General features: G+C 40.2%; 1 protein-coding gene across 2 annotated transcripts in view; it reads left to right on the plus strand.

Annotated features, from left to right (window-relative positions):
• The first annotated feature begins 2,971 nt into the window (after positions 1-2,971).
• Positions 2,972-16,644, plus strand: part of LOC149580051 (Small nuclear ribonucleoprotein family protein) — a 58,988-nt gene continuing 45,315 nt past the window's right edge. Inside the window, exon 1 of one of the 2 annotated variants that reach the window (XM_089788671.1) lies at positions 2,972-3,489. In XM_089788671.1, the coding sequence (XP_089644797.1) occupies positions 3,081-3,437 (357 nt within the window). In that variant the 5' untranslated portion in view covers positions 2,972-3,080 and the 3' untranslated portion in view covers positions 3,438-3,489. The remainder of the gene's footprint in view (positions 3,490-16,644) is intronic. The other variant, XM_089788676.1, reaches the window with a different exon arrangement.

Below are 16,644 nucleotides of genomic sequence, written 5' to 3' on the forward strand. Positions count from 1 at the left end.
GACCCATGCACAATAGATGAGTCTTCATCTTCTCCTTCCAACTATCATAATTAGCCCCATCAAATCTAGAACTATCCTTTCTAAAAAGATTCACCATCAATCTCCCAAAGTTGTTGAGCTTATCCTTCAAGGACCTGATGCTCTGATACCAATTGTTAGAATATATAGTCCATTGATATAACTGAGAGGTGGGGGGGGGTGTTGAATCAATTATACAATTAATATTATCAATAACAACTTTAAACAATCTTAACCATATGAGTAATGTAACCACAACAAGATATTCATACACAATAGCACCAGATATGTTAACTAAGGAAACCTTTGATTAGAGGGAAAACCTCGACAAGGACGATACTCACAAGATGATGTACTAATATAAATATTCCTTCTTAGAGGATAAACCCTGTTAGAAGTCTGTTATAATATTCAATACATATGAGTCCCTATTAGGAGACTTTGAATCCTTGTTAGAAGATTCCAACCCTATTAGGAGTTGTGGAGGACAACTGGACCCATTGCCCAAACAACTTCGAGGATAAGACCAATGAACCCACTGTCCAAATGATCTCTGTATTATTCCTTGTAGAATAATAGAATTGAATTTTACTTCCTTCCTTTGTTGCTGTCCTGTCAACCAGACTTCTACTCCTTTAGATCTTGTAACCAGATCACAAACTACACATCTGATAATCCCTTGGATCACTTATATGCATTCAGTGAGCACTTTGCTCTTTTTTGCACTTTGCACTTCTTGCAACAATCAGAACACTTGAACACACTCTATATATTTTCCAATGAAGGAAAACACTTTCCTTTATACTATATCTTCATAATAATTCCTTGGGTTAGCCTCAAGGCTTTTCCAACTAATTAAAATAAGATAATTGATTAATTACAATTACCATAGCATTGTCGACTCACAGTCTATACAGAACTTTATACGTGCGATACTAAGACTTGTGCACTCTCTAACGTCATCAGCTGACTTTCCTCTGTCACTACCTAACTATGCATCTTCTTACTGCATCTTAGATGCAATCTAGCAAACAAACATCAGGAACTGCTTTCTTAATACTTTGTCTTTGAACTACTCTTTGTAAATCAGATACAACTTTCGTACTTCTTCGACTTAGGTTCTACGCACTTAACCACGTCATCATGACACTGTGTTGCATATGTCCATAACTACGCATGACCAAATGATCAAACCACTATCTGTATCATTAAGATCTTTGTCTTGCTACTCTGCCAATCTTTACAGAAACTATGCTATGTTGACATTAATGACAAACACAGTCAGGAGTGCAACATATCAATACACTCCAATGCTTAGGATACTCCCCCAATGTATTATCATCAACATTCATGCTAACAAGAGATTCAACAAAAGATTAAAAGATCATTGCCTGATTTGTCAAACAACAAAACATATTGATGGCGCTCGCATATTTGCGATACATCTACCCATCCTCTTGGAAGTGTGAGATGCTACTACGTGTCGCCATTCCAAAAAAATTTCATGCTGCGAAGTCTCCATGATGCTTTGAAGCCTAGAATTATGTGACAACCATTGGATCTGACACATCTTGGAGGTTTCCTCGCTACATCTCAGCTGTTCATCTCAAGGGGAATATCTACATCGAGAAATGCATTTTAATCTCTTATTGGGGAGATTCTCGTGACATCTCCATCATCCTCCTCAAAGGGAAGATCTTCATCAATGACTAACATTCAATTTCGAGAAAATAAGATTTCCCTCGTGGTCAACCCTAAATTTTGCGAGCTGATAACACATCTTGTTATCCCTCCCCACATTTTTTGTCCATTTCATGCTAATATGGCCTGTTCTTCAATGTTGACTGACTTCTTGGGCCTTTTTTATACGATGCTAATGCACTCCATGCCTCTTCAATGCATGAAATGATTAAATGTTTGGTGATTGGATCTCTTTTACGGTTGTGTGCATTGATTTGGGTTTTTGCTATCACTTCATGGGCATATTGCACTTCACGATTAGATTTCATTCTGATTCTTAGTTATTGCTCTCCTCTGCAACTCAACTCCATCTTGGTTGGGGTTTGAACTTCAAGTTAGATCAGAGTTACACCCAAACACTTTAAAAAACAGTTGTAAATATGTTTTCAGGGGTTTTCTTTGTTGTATTTTTGCAGTAGCCTTATGCTCTGCAACTATATTCCTTTTACCTTCCATTAATGAAATTCCTACTTCTTACCTCTTCTTGCCATTCATTATTTGTGCATGTTTATTGCTTTGTTTTAAATGATTCTTCCCTACTTCTTAGAGTTATATGTTGTGTTTAATCTATTGATAATTGCTGCACTATTAAGATGTCTTTCCTTTTAGCATTTAATTAAATCCAAACCTACATGTGAGTTCTGACAGGGTAGAATAGAGTCAAGATCTATGTATTTGGGTATTTCATTCATGTGTTGTGCAGTCATGGATAGAGACTGTAACCATGTTCTATCTCGGTGCATCACCCCCTTTCCCTTTTAGCATTTAACTTTCTGTTTCTCTCTCTTTTTTCCTTTCAAGTAGTAGTTTAGGTGCACTTTGATAGTAAGGAGGCCGACCTTCTCTGGAGATTGAATCTCAAAGCGCAAGTTCCACACTTGGAGGTCGTTTCCATGTTACACAAGGTCGCTTAAGGATCATACCTCAAGCAAGGGTGTAGACTTTTGTATCAACAACAACTACAACAACAAATAGTGAATCTCATAGTTCTCTGAGCACTTTATAAAATTCATCATTATCCATACAAAATCAAATGCAATCCCAAAACACCGAGTTGTACGAGCAAATGAAATAAAAGAAATTATAAATTTTAGAAAATAAGGAAATAAATGTTCAATATAGAAACAATATTATAAAACACTTATAATAAAACAGCAATCGTTGATTAGATTGGTCTATATAAAAACGAAGTGACATCTACTAGAAAAAGGATTACTCTCACATACATTCTTTCTTCGAAGCTTTAATATTTCTTGGTCATTTCAGATAAAAAGTTCGGTCTCAACCGATTTACCTAGGCCAGAAAGACCGAAAAATCCCCCATGGAAGAAGTCACAGATAAGACGCAGGAAGAAAACCAGGAAAGCAACTCCAATCCTCTGGTTAAGCGCGTCCGTAAGCTTCTATACAAAAATCTACGTGTTGGTGTTGTTGATGGTCGTGTTTTCGTGGGAAAATTCCATTGCCTGGACAAGCAGGGAAACATTATCCTGTACGATGCCGTTGAATACAGACCCATCACGACAAAAGTATCATCTTCCACCTTATCAACTTCTTCTGATTGTATGGAGCAACGAAATCTGGGGCTAATTTTAATATCGGCCAAGGTTCGGACCACCTGTCACGTGGAATGTTCTCTTGAAGAACAGATTTCACTTCTTTCGTTGGATGAAGCCTGAATCCAATTTGGACTACGGGAGCATCTAAGTCGAAAGATTTGATGAATTAAAGGTTTAGTTGAATTGATTTCTTGATATAATTAATCAATTAATTTATTAAAATTTAGGGTTGCTTAATTGAGCCAAAGGTTTTTAAACGCGGGTTTGCACCTGTTTTACTGGAAACTTTTAGAATTCAATTTTTTTTGGGGGAGGATGGGGAAGTGGGTGATAAATTCTGGATGAGGCTGCGGGATTTTAACACATTGTGGTACAAGCTTGGGATACTTCCACATTGAAAAACACCACATAATCAATCTGTAAATATTTCATAGGTCACTCTCCAATTTGCCTAGTGATTATTACCCTAAACGCCTGGATGTTCATTACACTAAACGCCATAATGTACCTTTTACGGTTTACAACTTTGCATCGAGTACATTCCTAAGATTTGATAGCCTCTGGTTACGTTTTAATGCTAGATGAATTTGTTAAGATTTGTGAACCTCGGTTATGATTGACTGTTGAATTGCATTCCGAAGATTTGTCAACTTCGGTTACGCGTGAATTTTAGATTCAATTCTTAGGATTTGTAAATCTCGGTTACGTAGCACTCTTTATTATTAAATCTATTAAATCATCTGCTTGGGATTTGTAAATTTCAGATATGCTTTAATGTTACGCTCTTAAGATTTTCAAACTTTTCGCGCTCCAATGCACCACATAATCATTATATCCATTCTGTCACCACATTCTTCAGGAATTATAGACCTTGCGAATACCTAAATGTTCTGGATAAGCCATTCTTTACTATCTAGGTTAGATTGAATTAATGTTATTTTTAAGCCTCGTCTAGTTTCTAATGCATTTTATAATAATTACAGTATTAGCTTAAACTGCACTCTTCAAATTTGCAAGCTTTTGTAACACTCAACTGTATCCCTTAATCGTTTCAGTATAGCCAAGGTTAGACTGCATTCATAAGATCTGTAAATCTCATTTATGCTCAAGTGTACCCTATAATCATTGCTATACAGCCTAGCCCAAATTGTTCTGTCAAGTTTTCTAAGCCTCTGTCAAGCTCAAATGTGGTCCTTGACCATTGCAGTAAGTCAGATAACCTTAATTACACTGAATCTACCGCATAATCACTGTGTTTCTTGATCATTGCAGTAATAAATTTGAATCACATCTGAATCTACTCCATAATGAACTCTAAAACCTAGAGTAGACTACATTTTAAGTTTTTTGAATCTTTGTTACACTTCAATATGACCCATACTCATTACTTTCTAGTATAAATTACAGTGCATTCTTGTTACACTCAAATTTACCTCATTGTTATCACAATACATTCTGTACTACAACATATTCTTAAGATTTGCGAACCTCAGTGTAGCTTGAATGTACCCTATAATTTCAGTACAACCTAGCATAGATTACATTCTCAAGTTTTGGTTAAAGAGTGTTGCGATATGAAGCACAACGGTCTCACTAACTATTCAACTTCCGTGGCTATTCACTTGAAGGCTATTTGTAAATATATAAATAAACATATACTGTCATGTACTGTATCAGATTGGATATTTGATTAATAGCAATCCCCTGCTGGAGTGTGGACATAGGCAACTTTTACCGAACCACAATATATCTTGTGTTCTTGTATTCTCTTCTTCTTTTGTTGTTTTATTCCATTTATCTGCTTGTTTAATATTTACAATTGGTATTAGAGCTGAGGTGAGGCTAGAGCAGAGATGGAAGAAGGTGAAGTTGATTTTATCATCGACGAATTTCTTGGAAATTTGGGCTCGGTAGAGAATGATGTTGTGCGTGCTAAGAACAAAAGAATCCATCATGTGCACTGGTGGGATGGCTGGGAAGATAAGCCAGAAGCTGAAGCAGAAGAAGAATTGAAGGCTTTTAAGTCTGAGCTTAATGCAATTCTTGAGTGCACGGGTAATGGTGATGCACAAAATAAGAAAGTTGTCATGGAAGAATTGCGGAAGCGAACAAGAGAAGATAAGACTAGCGAGTCTGTAAAATGCATGGTGGTGGCATACCTCAAAGACACAAATAAATTTGCATCCAAAGTTCATAGGATGCTGCAGTTAGAGTACTTTGAAGAGCATGCCAAGTTTCCAGTAGAGGAAGATAATGGAACAAACTAGAAGTTTGCTATGGAAGCAGATGAAATGGCGGACGATAAGTCTGTTATGAAAGAAGATAAAGGGGCATGCGAGAGATTCGCTGTAGAAGAAGATGAAAGTGGAAACAAGGAGTTCCCTTTGGAAGAAGGTGACAATACAGAGGAAGGGGAAGAGAATTCCCTAAAGGTGCATACGAATGGTATGCAGGATGCTCGACATGATGTGGCAGATGATAGGCCGTGGGTGTCTATACCAAACACATTTGATAGTAGAGGATCTCCCTACGAACTACCGGCCACAAAACTGCAACCTGCAGTGTGTCATGATCAAATAATGCAATGTGGTCATGATTTGGTATCTCTAGATGTGCATAATCTGCAAGACACTCCCATATTTGAGAGTAATAGAGAGCATTCAATCCCTGTAGCGGCTATTAAGAAATACTCTCTTGAGTCTGGTACAGGTGAAACCACCTGTTATAAAATTGAAGCTTTTCCCCAGTCTAGGTCAGGTGCAGGCACAATAACAAGCAGCTCAAACTTGGTGCAGAGATTTCACATGGAAACAAATATGTATTTGAATACGATATTGACAATTACCAATGTTTCCCATGTGAGGTGAGAGTCATGGCTGTGTCGGTGGATGATTTGGGCCTGACATTAAAATGTCAGTCTTGTAATCAAAGCGCTACCTAGCTTTCTGAAATGCACTTAAACACTGGTTGTGCACATCTGATTGTACACAACATGCCTTTAAAGATGATAGTCTATGGCATGGTTAATTGCATCAACAATTTGTTCAATACTTGTGGTTCCAGACAAGTAGACATCACTATTTTTGCTCTGCTTGGGGACCAGCAGGGGGGAGAAAATGAAATGTCCCTTTTCTGATTTTTGTATGATATTTCCAACCTTTAATCAGATTTTTAAGATCAAACAACTAATATCACAAAGATCCTCCAAATTTCTCAAGAAACCCCAAATCGGGTATGCCAGAAATGGTGCCAAAAGCTTCATAGCTTCACCTATTATTAATAAATCTGAAAATGGACATTTTTACAGAAATTTCAGCAGCATAACAGCCTACAAAATGAAATTTCCAGATCTATATAGCCTTTACACAGCAGCTCACAAATGTAGGACAAAAACTATGCTCATCGGGCTCCCGAAATTAACACAAAAATGCCCGGAAACACCCCAAAAACACTAATAAACTATCTCAGAAGTTTAATCACGTCTCAATACATATATTCATCTCTATTTTAACAGCTTAAAGTCTGAAATACAGCAGCAACCAAAACTGATATGAAATGCTCAATTGAAAACACCAACTCATGCAAAAAACACACCCAAAAACCCACAAATCTACATTGTTCAGCACAAAGGCAAACTCTGTATGAGCATGCACATGGAATGGCTTCAAACTCCCGTCCTTAGCCTTCCTAGAAACCTGCAAACTCCCGTTCTTGGGTCTCCCTGGAAACCTGCAAACTCCCGTTCTTGGGTCTCCTCCTCCACAGGTTTGGCAGCCTCTGAAGAATAACAAAGAAATCCGCAAAATCAAGTTCTGGAATGAGCCCAAAATGCTTCCAAAACCCCTTAAAAGAGGGCATAACTGTAACTCACGTCCAAGAGAGGTTAATGAAACATATTTTAATAATAATTTTCATTTATTAGTCCAACGGTTTCCAAAAATTAACCCCTTTTTTTTGAAACTTCACTTTCTTGGGCCTGCCTGCCTTAGCAAAGATTATTATTTTTTAATTATTTGAAAAGGGGACATGACAAGTCCTCCCCTCCCAAACATTGCTTGTCCTCAAGCAATGGCTGAACAATAAACCAATCAATCCACCTGGATCCCAAATGTAGTCATGAACTATACTACTACCAATTAACACAGGCTCCTGCAATATCCTCTGCAATATGACCAAGAGGAATCCATAATCAAACTGACAATTATAGCTCAACCAAACTCCAACATCACAACTTCCACAGTCAGAAACCCATGAGACACAAACTCTTAGAACATCAAAATCCAAGTAAAGTGGACTACCAACACAGTAAATACCATCAATGCATTCCACTGGCCTATACGGAATGTACAATCCAACTCTGCAACAATGATGAATGCTCCCAAATGAAACTGTACCAAGTATGGAGAATCCACACACTATACAATGCCTGCAGTCAACACAACTCTGTAGATCACCAACCACTATCTCATAACCATAACTACCATGCACCCCTGATGGTGAAAAGCCATCACAAGATAAATAGCAAGAATTGGAACCCAAACCAAATTTTCCTGCCATCAACTCCTCAACACAAGGATCAAATGCTAACTGATGTACATACCTTGCAATATAAAGTTGATAAAAAAAACCAACCTCAGTCAACAGCTCACCATGAACAAGTGATACAACCCACTGTGACTGATCACCAGCTAAGTCAGGAGATGTCATAGCCAAAGGAGTAGAATCAATAACAACACCCGCTGAAGCATCACTCTGAAACTCCTGCTCTAAGTCATGTATTATCAAGCTGTCAACTGTAGAACCTATCACCATGTCATGCCCATCACAACTCTCATCCTGAGACGTCAAACTATCCCATAACTGATGACAAGCACTAGGAACCAAAGTACATCTTTGTATCATCATCTCATCAACATGGTCATCAAAGGTAAATGGATGAGTGTACCTCATAGTGTAATGCCGATAGAATGCGCCAATCTCAGTTAGTGGCTGAGACTGTAATCTAGATGAAACTAACTGCAATTGATCATTAACCATGTTGGAACTGACTACTACCTCTGAAGATATCACCAAGGGAGTAGTATTACTAGCAAGAACCATGCCAATTGCCAACTCACCAACATCACACATGATCTTTGATACATCTCTAGTCTTCGTGCCATCAGTACTAGAGGCCACCACCATGTCAGACATACAACAATCTGCTACAACACCCAACTCAACTGAACCTGACTTTAGTGGGAATGAACCTGATATGCCAATGTTAGTGTCAAAGATGTATGCATCCCCATCTCCACTGTCTCTGACAATCTCGGCCATGGACATCCTTGGATCACCAAAAACCACAGCTTGTGATTGTATAGAATCAGGTAAAGACTGTAGTCGCTCTAACTCCATGGTCACCTTAGCCAAATGAAATTGTGACTCCTTGAAAGCCAACTGTGTACTCTCAAGAATCTCAGAAGTCACCTCAAGCTGCTCAGTAAGCTCACTCACCTCATCTTCCTTGGCCAACAATGCATCATATGCTGTACTACCCCTCTCCATAAGGTAATCTCTGTCAGCTACCAACTGCATATAATTTTGTCTCAAAATCTGAATAGCCTCCCATAAAGAGTGGATCTCTGTCAAGGAAAGATGACTTCCTTCCTGCTCATCACTAGTAGGAGAACCCCATCCATAAATTGCTAACAACTGACGAGCAGCATCAAAATGTTGGCAAGTGATAGCAATGTCTCGGTCACTAACTCTCAACTGATTAGACACATGATGGCACTGGCTTGACTGTCTCCTACAAACCTCCTCTGATGCACTGTCTAAAGGAGTATCCTCAAAGTTGCTAGTCTTTAGATAATTACCATCCATGTCCTGTGAATCAACTCTAAAGCTCATATCAACATACGGAGTATCAAAAACTGTAGCACTGCTGTCCAACTCCTCTGTACCCAAAGAAACTAAGTCTTCAAAATTGCCCACTGCATCCTCCTGGATGTCATCAATGCCAATATGATCCTGGGAGTCATCTGTGCCAAATGTGAAATATCATCAACACATTCCAGCAAGTATGGTCGACTGGATATATGAACAAAGCCCAACACCGGTGTATAAAAACTAATACCAACATCGGACAAGCTGCTAACACAAGAAAAGACAACACCGTGCAATCTGCTAATCAAATCCATGATAGCACCCAAACAAACATTGCTACCAAAAAGTGTTAAAGATCTCCTGTCAACTGAATCCCAAATGCCAATATAACAATCTTGAGTCCATATCTGTAAACTAGAATCAACTGGTAACTCAAGCAAACTCCTCACCTGTGTAATATGACCAATACCAACTAACTCCACATACCTGTCATGATGAGATAATGAAGTCACAATACTATCTTTGTTCACCTTCAGCTGGCGAGATAAATCATGTGAAGTACTACCTGCCTCAACCTCATGTGATGAAGCATCTAACTGCGCCTGGTACTCTTTCTCAGCAAAGTCATGAATGCTCAATGTCTGCTCATCTCTACCAGGTATCTCACCATCCTGCACAACAACATCCTCATAATCATCATCTGAACCCACTACACTATAGTCACTGCCTGTTGTAACTATACCATCCTGAATACATGTGGCATCACCCTTTGACAACCTGTAAACAATTGTCTCAATTTGAGTATCAAGTTGACCGTTACTATCAATCTGTGTAATATCCTTTCCCACCACCTCCTGTGGCAGAGTAGAATCTGAGACCTCTACCTAGCTATCAGCTAGTTTCTCAAACTCCTCATGTAAGTTCTTGGGAATTGTGTCATCTGTCCTATGAGAAAATCTGCCAAATAGAAATCCAGTCAACTTATCCACCTTAGCTGGGTCAGATAACATGTCATTCATTATACGGTGGTGCTCAACCAATTGTTTAGACATGTCATGGCTTATTTTAATAAGTTTATCTCGAATGTCTAAATAACCATCCTTTCTACTATTTTGACTCTGGCTATCAATTGTCCAAGATCGTTCCCTCTGAGACTCTGTACTATACCTGTCCATTCTGGATAAAGTAGAGTATAACCCCAATAGGATATAACTTCTTCAAACACCAAGAACTAACATGCAAATGATTAGAAGTAGCATGCAACCATAGATTTGGACATGCAACTGATTAGAAGCAACATGCAACCACCAAATTATGACATGCAAGATCTGGGTAGTTGTCAAAACTGACATGCAAGATCTGGGTAGTTGTCAAAACTGACATGCAAACTTCTACAACCACCAAATTCACCAAGAACTAACATGCAAATGATTAGAAGTAGCATGAAACCATAGATTTGGACATGCAACTGATTAGAAGCAACATGCAACCACCAAATTATGACATGCAAGATTTGGGTAGTTCTCAAAACTGAAATGCAAGATCTGGGTAGTTGTCAAAACTGACCTGCAAACTTCTACAAACCCTCAGGCTGGCAAGATCATGGCTCTGATACCACTGAAATGTCCCTTTTCTGATTTTTGTATGATATTTCCAACCTTTAATCAGATCTTTAAGATCAAACAACTAATATCACAAAGATCCTCCAAATTTCTCAAGAAACCCCAAATCGGGTATGCCAAAAATGGTGCCAAAAGCTTCACAGCTTCACCTATTATTAATAAATCTGAAAATGGACATTTTTACAGAAATTTCAGCAGCATAACAGCCTACAAAATGAAATTTTCAGATCTATATAGCCTTTACACAGCAGCTCACAAATGTAGGACAAAAATTATGCTCATCGGGCTCCCGAAATTAACACAAAAATTCCCGGAAACACCCCAAAAACACTAATAAACTATCTCAGAAGTTTAATCACGTCCCAATACATATATTCAGCTCTATTTTAACAGCTTAAAGTCTGAAATACAGCAGCAACCAAAACTGATATGAAATGCTCAATTGAAAACACCAACTCATGCAAAAAACACACCCAAAAACCCACAAATTTATACTGTTAAGCACAAAGGCAAACTCTGTATGAGCATGCACATGGAATGGCTTCAAACTCTCGTCCTTAGCCTTCCTAGAAACCTGCAAACTCCCGTTCTTGGGTCTCCCTGGAAACCTGCAAACCCCCGTTCTTGGGTCTCCTCCTCCACAGGTTTGGCAGCCTCTGAAGAATAACAAAGAATTCCGCAAAATCAAGTTCTGGAATGAGCCCAAAATGCCTCCAAAACCCCTTAAAAGAGGGCATAATTGTAACTCACGTCCAAGAGAGGTTAATTAAACATATTTTAATAATAATTTTCATTTATTAGTCCAACGGTTTCCAAAAATTAACCCCCTTTTTCTGAAACTTCACTTTCTTGGGCCTGCTTGCCTTAGCAAAGATTATTATTTTTTAATTATTTGAAAAGGGGACATGACAGAAAATTTCAGGCATTTTCAAAGAATGCAGAGAAATAACTTTGGTGGATATCAATTCAATGATTGTTGTCGTTAGTAGAAATTGTGTATCGGCTGACGGGTCCCTTTGGAAAGGAAATTGTGTATCGGCCGATGGGTCCCTTCGAAAAGGAAATTGTGTATCAGCCGACGGGTTCCTTCGGAAAGGAAATTGTGTATCAGCCGATGGGTCCCTTCGGAAAGGAAATTGTGTATCAGCTGATGGGTCCCTTCGGAAAGGTTTTTGTTATGTAGCGACATGTTGTATGTGGCCGACGGATACCTTCGGGAAGGTTCCTCGGAAAGTATTTATAACCCCTTTAGGAAGCATTGTAATTATTAGATCATCGAAGCATAATATAATGTTCTGGCATATGCGAATAATAATAAGGAGAGTTCTGCTGTTCGTGTTCGTGTTCTTTATCTGTGTGCAATTCTTAATTAACCTATGCGGTAAACATTTGGTGCCGTTGCCCGATGGACCTGGTATGCAGGCAGGCGGATATGAATTAAATGTTGAATTAGTTGAACAAAGATAAGAGTAAGCTGAAGGAAAAAGATGACATACGTGTTGCGCAGGAAAATTTAATTTTGGCTCAGCAGATAGAGCGTCAAAGTAGATTTCAGAGGATTGCCGACGGAAACAAGAGCACGGAAGGATTGTAGGAGACTTGACAACGGCTTGATTTGGTGGAAGAAGCGAGGGAGGAGTTTCTGAACCTGCATACGCCACGGGAAGAGAATCCTGACGGAAGGAGATCGACTTACATGGTTCGGAGTGCCGAAGGAGCACGAGCGTGGAGTGACCTCTTTGTCCGAGATATACTTTCGGAACGAACAACTTCGGTTGACGAACCCTCTTCTTCACCAAACAACGCGGGTGTTGAAAACAGCGCAGAAGTCCAAAATAGCGCGGGTGTTGCAAACAGCGCGGGTGTGTGGAACAGCGCGGGTGTCCACAACAGCGTGGGTGTGCAGAACAACGCGAGTGTTCAAAATAGCGCAGGAGCTCAGAACAGCGCAGGGTGCTCAAAATAGCGCGGGAGTGCAAAACAGTGCAGGTACACAACAAAACCCTCAGCATACAGTGATAATGGCAGGTCCGAAGGAAAAGTTGCCTAAATTTGATGGTGATGAAGCAACTGATCCCATTCGACATTGTAAAACATGTGAAACCATCTGGAGGGCAAATGGCATAACAGATACAAATGAATGGATCCGACAATTTCTCGCTACCCTACGGGGTGTTGCAATTGATTGGTTTACTGATACTGATCCACAAAAGTTAAATAGTTCGGATAACATTAGGAAGGAGTTCATTGCAGAATTTCAACTTTTGCGTGACGATAATGAAATTGTAGCGGAGATATTCAATACCAAACAAAAGAAGAATGAAACAGTATGGGTCTTCGCCAGGAGGTTGAAGGACTTAATCAGTAAAATGGAGAATAAACCGGCAGATGGGCTTCATAAAAAATGGTTCATTGAAGGCCTTCACCTGAAGCTGCGAAAAAAGATGAAGATCGTGTCACTATCGACATACATTGAAGCGTACAATCGGGCAATGAACTTCGAAAGTGACCAGAAGACAAAGAAGAAGAAGACCAACTCATCGGATTCAGATGACGATGAGCCTTCAGGAGAAGATAGCAGCGACGATGACGAGGGAAGAAGCAAGAAGGTTCACGCCCTTCAGAAAGACATGATTCAGATGATGAAGGAATTCAAGAACATGAACAAGGAAACTAAGGGCAATGAACTATGGTGCACGGAGTGCAAGAAGGAAGGCCATACGAAGGGATCCTGCTTGAAAGAGCAATTTTGTGAGATCTACCAGATTATGGGACACTCGGTAAAGGAATGCCCTTTCAATCTAAAAACAAGAACACCGCAGCAAGTGTTCTTCGCGCAGGAGGCATCCCTGTTAGGAGGGAACGGGAACACCAGTACGGAGGGTGCCACATCGGGCGGATACAGAAACAACCGGCACGGTCAATTCAACAACAATAACAGCAACAACAATAATGGCAGAAGAAGTCGAATCTAGTATGATGCGAATGGCCGATCGATAGTTCAATGCCGTGCATGCAATCTGTGGGTCATTTTGCCCGAGAGTGCACAACGGCGAACACACCGAAGTTGCTATGTCGATGGTGTGGACCTGGCGATCATGACGATGCTAAGTGCTCGAAGTATGGAGTAAACTTGATTACTATCGGGACAGGTGAGGAAGAAGTTCTGGCAATCACTCGGAAGCAGGCGAAGCTATATCCTGATTCGACGGAGGAAAAGAAGAGACTGGAGGAAGCACGGGTAGAGATCCAGAGAGCAACGCAGGCAGAAATGGCACACCTGAAGGACAGGCTTGCTACCTTTGTACGGAACTACGCAGAACAAAACATCGTACGACAAATACTGCAAGCCGAGATACCCGTCAGGATAAATGATCTGTTGCTCACTATGCCTCAGCTCTGATCGACACTCACAAACATTGTCCCCGCTGCTAAACTCCCAGGAGAACATGGAAGGGAGCAGGAAAGTGGAGCAAGTACAGCGGACAAAAAGGAGCAGGAAAGTGGCGCAAGTGCAGAAGATTTGATGTTGTTAGCCCTCTCATCCGGACGCCATTTGGCAGTCATCGAAATGGGAATTCTCGGGACTGTATTGACGGAAACGATTGTGGACGGAGGGTCCGGTGTCAATGTGTTGCCTGAAGACACCTGGAAAAAGTTGGGACAGCCAACGTTGTGGCCACCTACCTTCCAGTTGTTAACAGCCGATCAACATGGGATCAAGCCATTGGGAGTACTCACAGCGCAACCAGTGACAATTGGAACACAACCATTCCTGTTGGACTTCGTTGTGATTCCTCTAAGGCGGAGAGAATATGATGCCATTCTGGGCCGGGGGTGGCTGATACAAGCCAAGGCAAAACATGATTGGAAGAAAAATACTTTATTACTTGAAAGCAAAGGCCGGAAGTATGCCATCGATCTACACACCCAAATGGTTGGAGAAGAAGCTCTATTGTCAAATTCTGAAGAAGAAGAGGATGAAAGGAGGCAGAATATGGAACCAGATCAGGAGGGAGTCCTACGATTGGAAGGAGATGACGATCTGGATTTAGTAAATGGTCTTTACCACTAGTAGATAGAGGATTATGAGCTCTTCCCAAGTTGTAATATGCTAAGGATCGACAAAGGTAAGAAAGAAGAAGGAAATGAATGTCCGAAGGAACACAGAGAAGCCGAAGGAGGAAATGAATGTCCAAAGGAACATAGAGAAGCCGACAGAGGAAATGAATGTCTGAAGAAACATGGAGAAGCCGAAGGAGGAAATGAATGTTCAAAGCAACACAGAGAAGCCGAAGAAGGAAACACGGATATGACTGAAGTTGAAGGACAAAACATATAGTACGAATCCAAAAGAAGGAAAGATTCTACTGTACGATTGCGCAGGAAGAAAGTATTACGTCGAACCACAGATATAGTAGAAAGGTACCGGCGGCAAGGAAGACACATCATACAGTCCACACAGGAAACAAAGTGGAAGGGTTTAATAAAAGTTGCAGCAGTACAGAGTGGACGTGTTATTCACAGCCAGAAGGGGCAGTTGACGGAGTCGATGGTATGGAGCTTCGGGAACAAACTGGGCGATATGGAGATGACACAGAATAGGCGTAGCAGGTTTCAACCAGGACAGTTGGCGTTGAGGGATGATGGACGGAATAAGATCAACCCAGGCAAGTTTAGAGTTAAGTGGGTTGGACCATATCAAATTCTGGAAATGGGTGATAATGGAGCAGTAAAACAATGGATGCTAGACGGAAAGGAAGTTGCTGACACAGTGAATAGGTCGAAGTTGAATGTCTGCCATGAAAGAAGTAACGCACCTCCATGGACGAACAACTGAGAGAAGAAGACTGTAAGTACTGTACATATGTAAATATTGTACATAGTTCAAAAAAAGAGAGGAGGAAAAGTACCGTACGATTTCATATTTGAAGGGAAAAGTGTTGTACGGTTTCCATATTTGAAGAAAACAGTACCGTACGGATTTCATAGTTGGAGGGAAGAATACCGTACGGCTTCCATATTTGAAGGAAAAGGTAGCACTGTATGGTTTTTCGTATTTGAAGGTGTACGGTTTTGCTGTAGTACGGTTTTTAATACAATGTATGGATTTTAACTGAAGGCTGGTGTACGGTTTTAGTATAGTACGGTTCTTTTAGCAGTGTATGATTTTCAAAGAGCTACATATTGTAACATTGGGACCACCGTACATATTTTAATAGCTTGAGAAGGTTAATGTACGAACTTTATTGAAATCACCGTACGGTATCCTAGTACGGATTTTCAACAACAGTTATGGTACGGATTTCTAGTATAGTGACCGTACAGATTTTTTAGGGGTTTGATCAGTACGGATTTCTACATGTGCTGTACGGATTTTTGAGGAAAGCCATTGACATTGCGGATTTTGGCCGTACGGCGTACGAAATTTGGAAGTAAAGACAGCGTACGGAAATTATAATTTGGAATGTGAGGTAATTGTACGGATTTGGATTGCAAGATTACAGATTCTGAAGAGTGGGGTTTTGGTGTGCAGCTTCTATTGCATTCAGACTTTGGAGGACGTTATAGGATATTGCATAAGGAAGGAGTCGATATAGTGGCAGGATGTATGGTGTAAGGGTGACAGGAGGTTTTCTAAAAAAAAAAAAAGTCGACAAATAAAAAATGCTCAGAATGAGTAATAGATGATGCCACAGGGTAGAGGAAGAACCAACGATTGCCAGAAAGAGTGTAGAATTGGCAAAAAATGACAGAAATGGTGCGTTCCGTGCAGTTTTGTGTGGGTCTCAGAGTGTTCATTTGGTCTTGACGGCCCCTCGACCCTGCCCTGTACT

This window comes from Cupressus sempervirens, chromosome 1 (assembly GCF_028749045.1).
Source record: "Cupressus sempervirens isolate cs-2001-9-10 chromosome 1, ASM2874904v1, whole genome shotgun sequence".
Classification (NCBI taxonomy): Eukaryota; Viridiplantae; Streptophyta; class Pinopsida; order Cupressales; family Cupressaceae; genus Cupressus; species Cupressus sempervirens.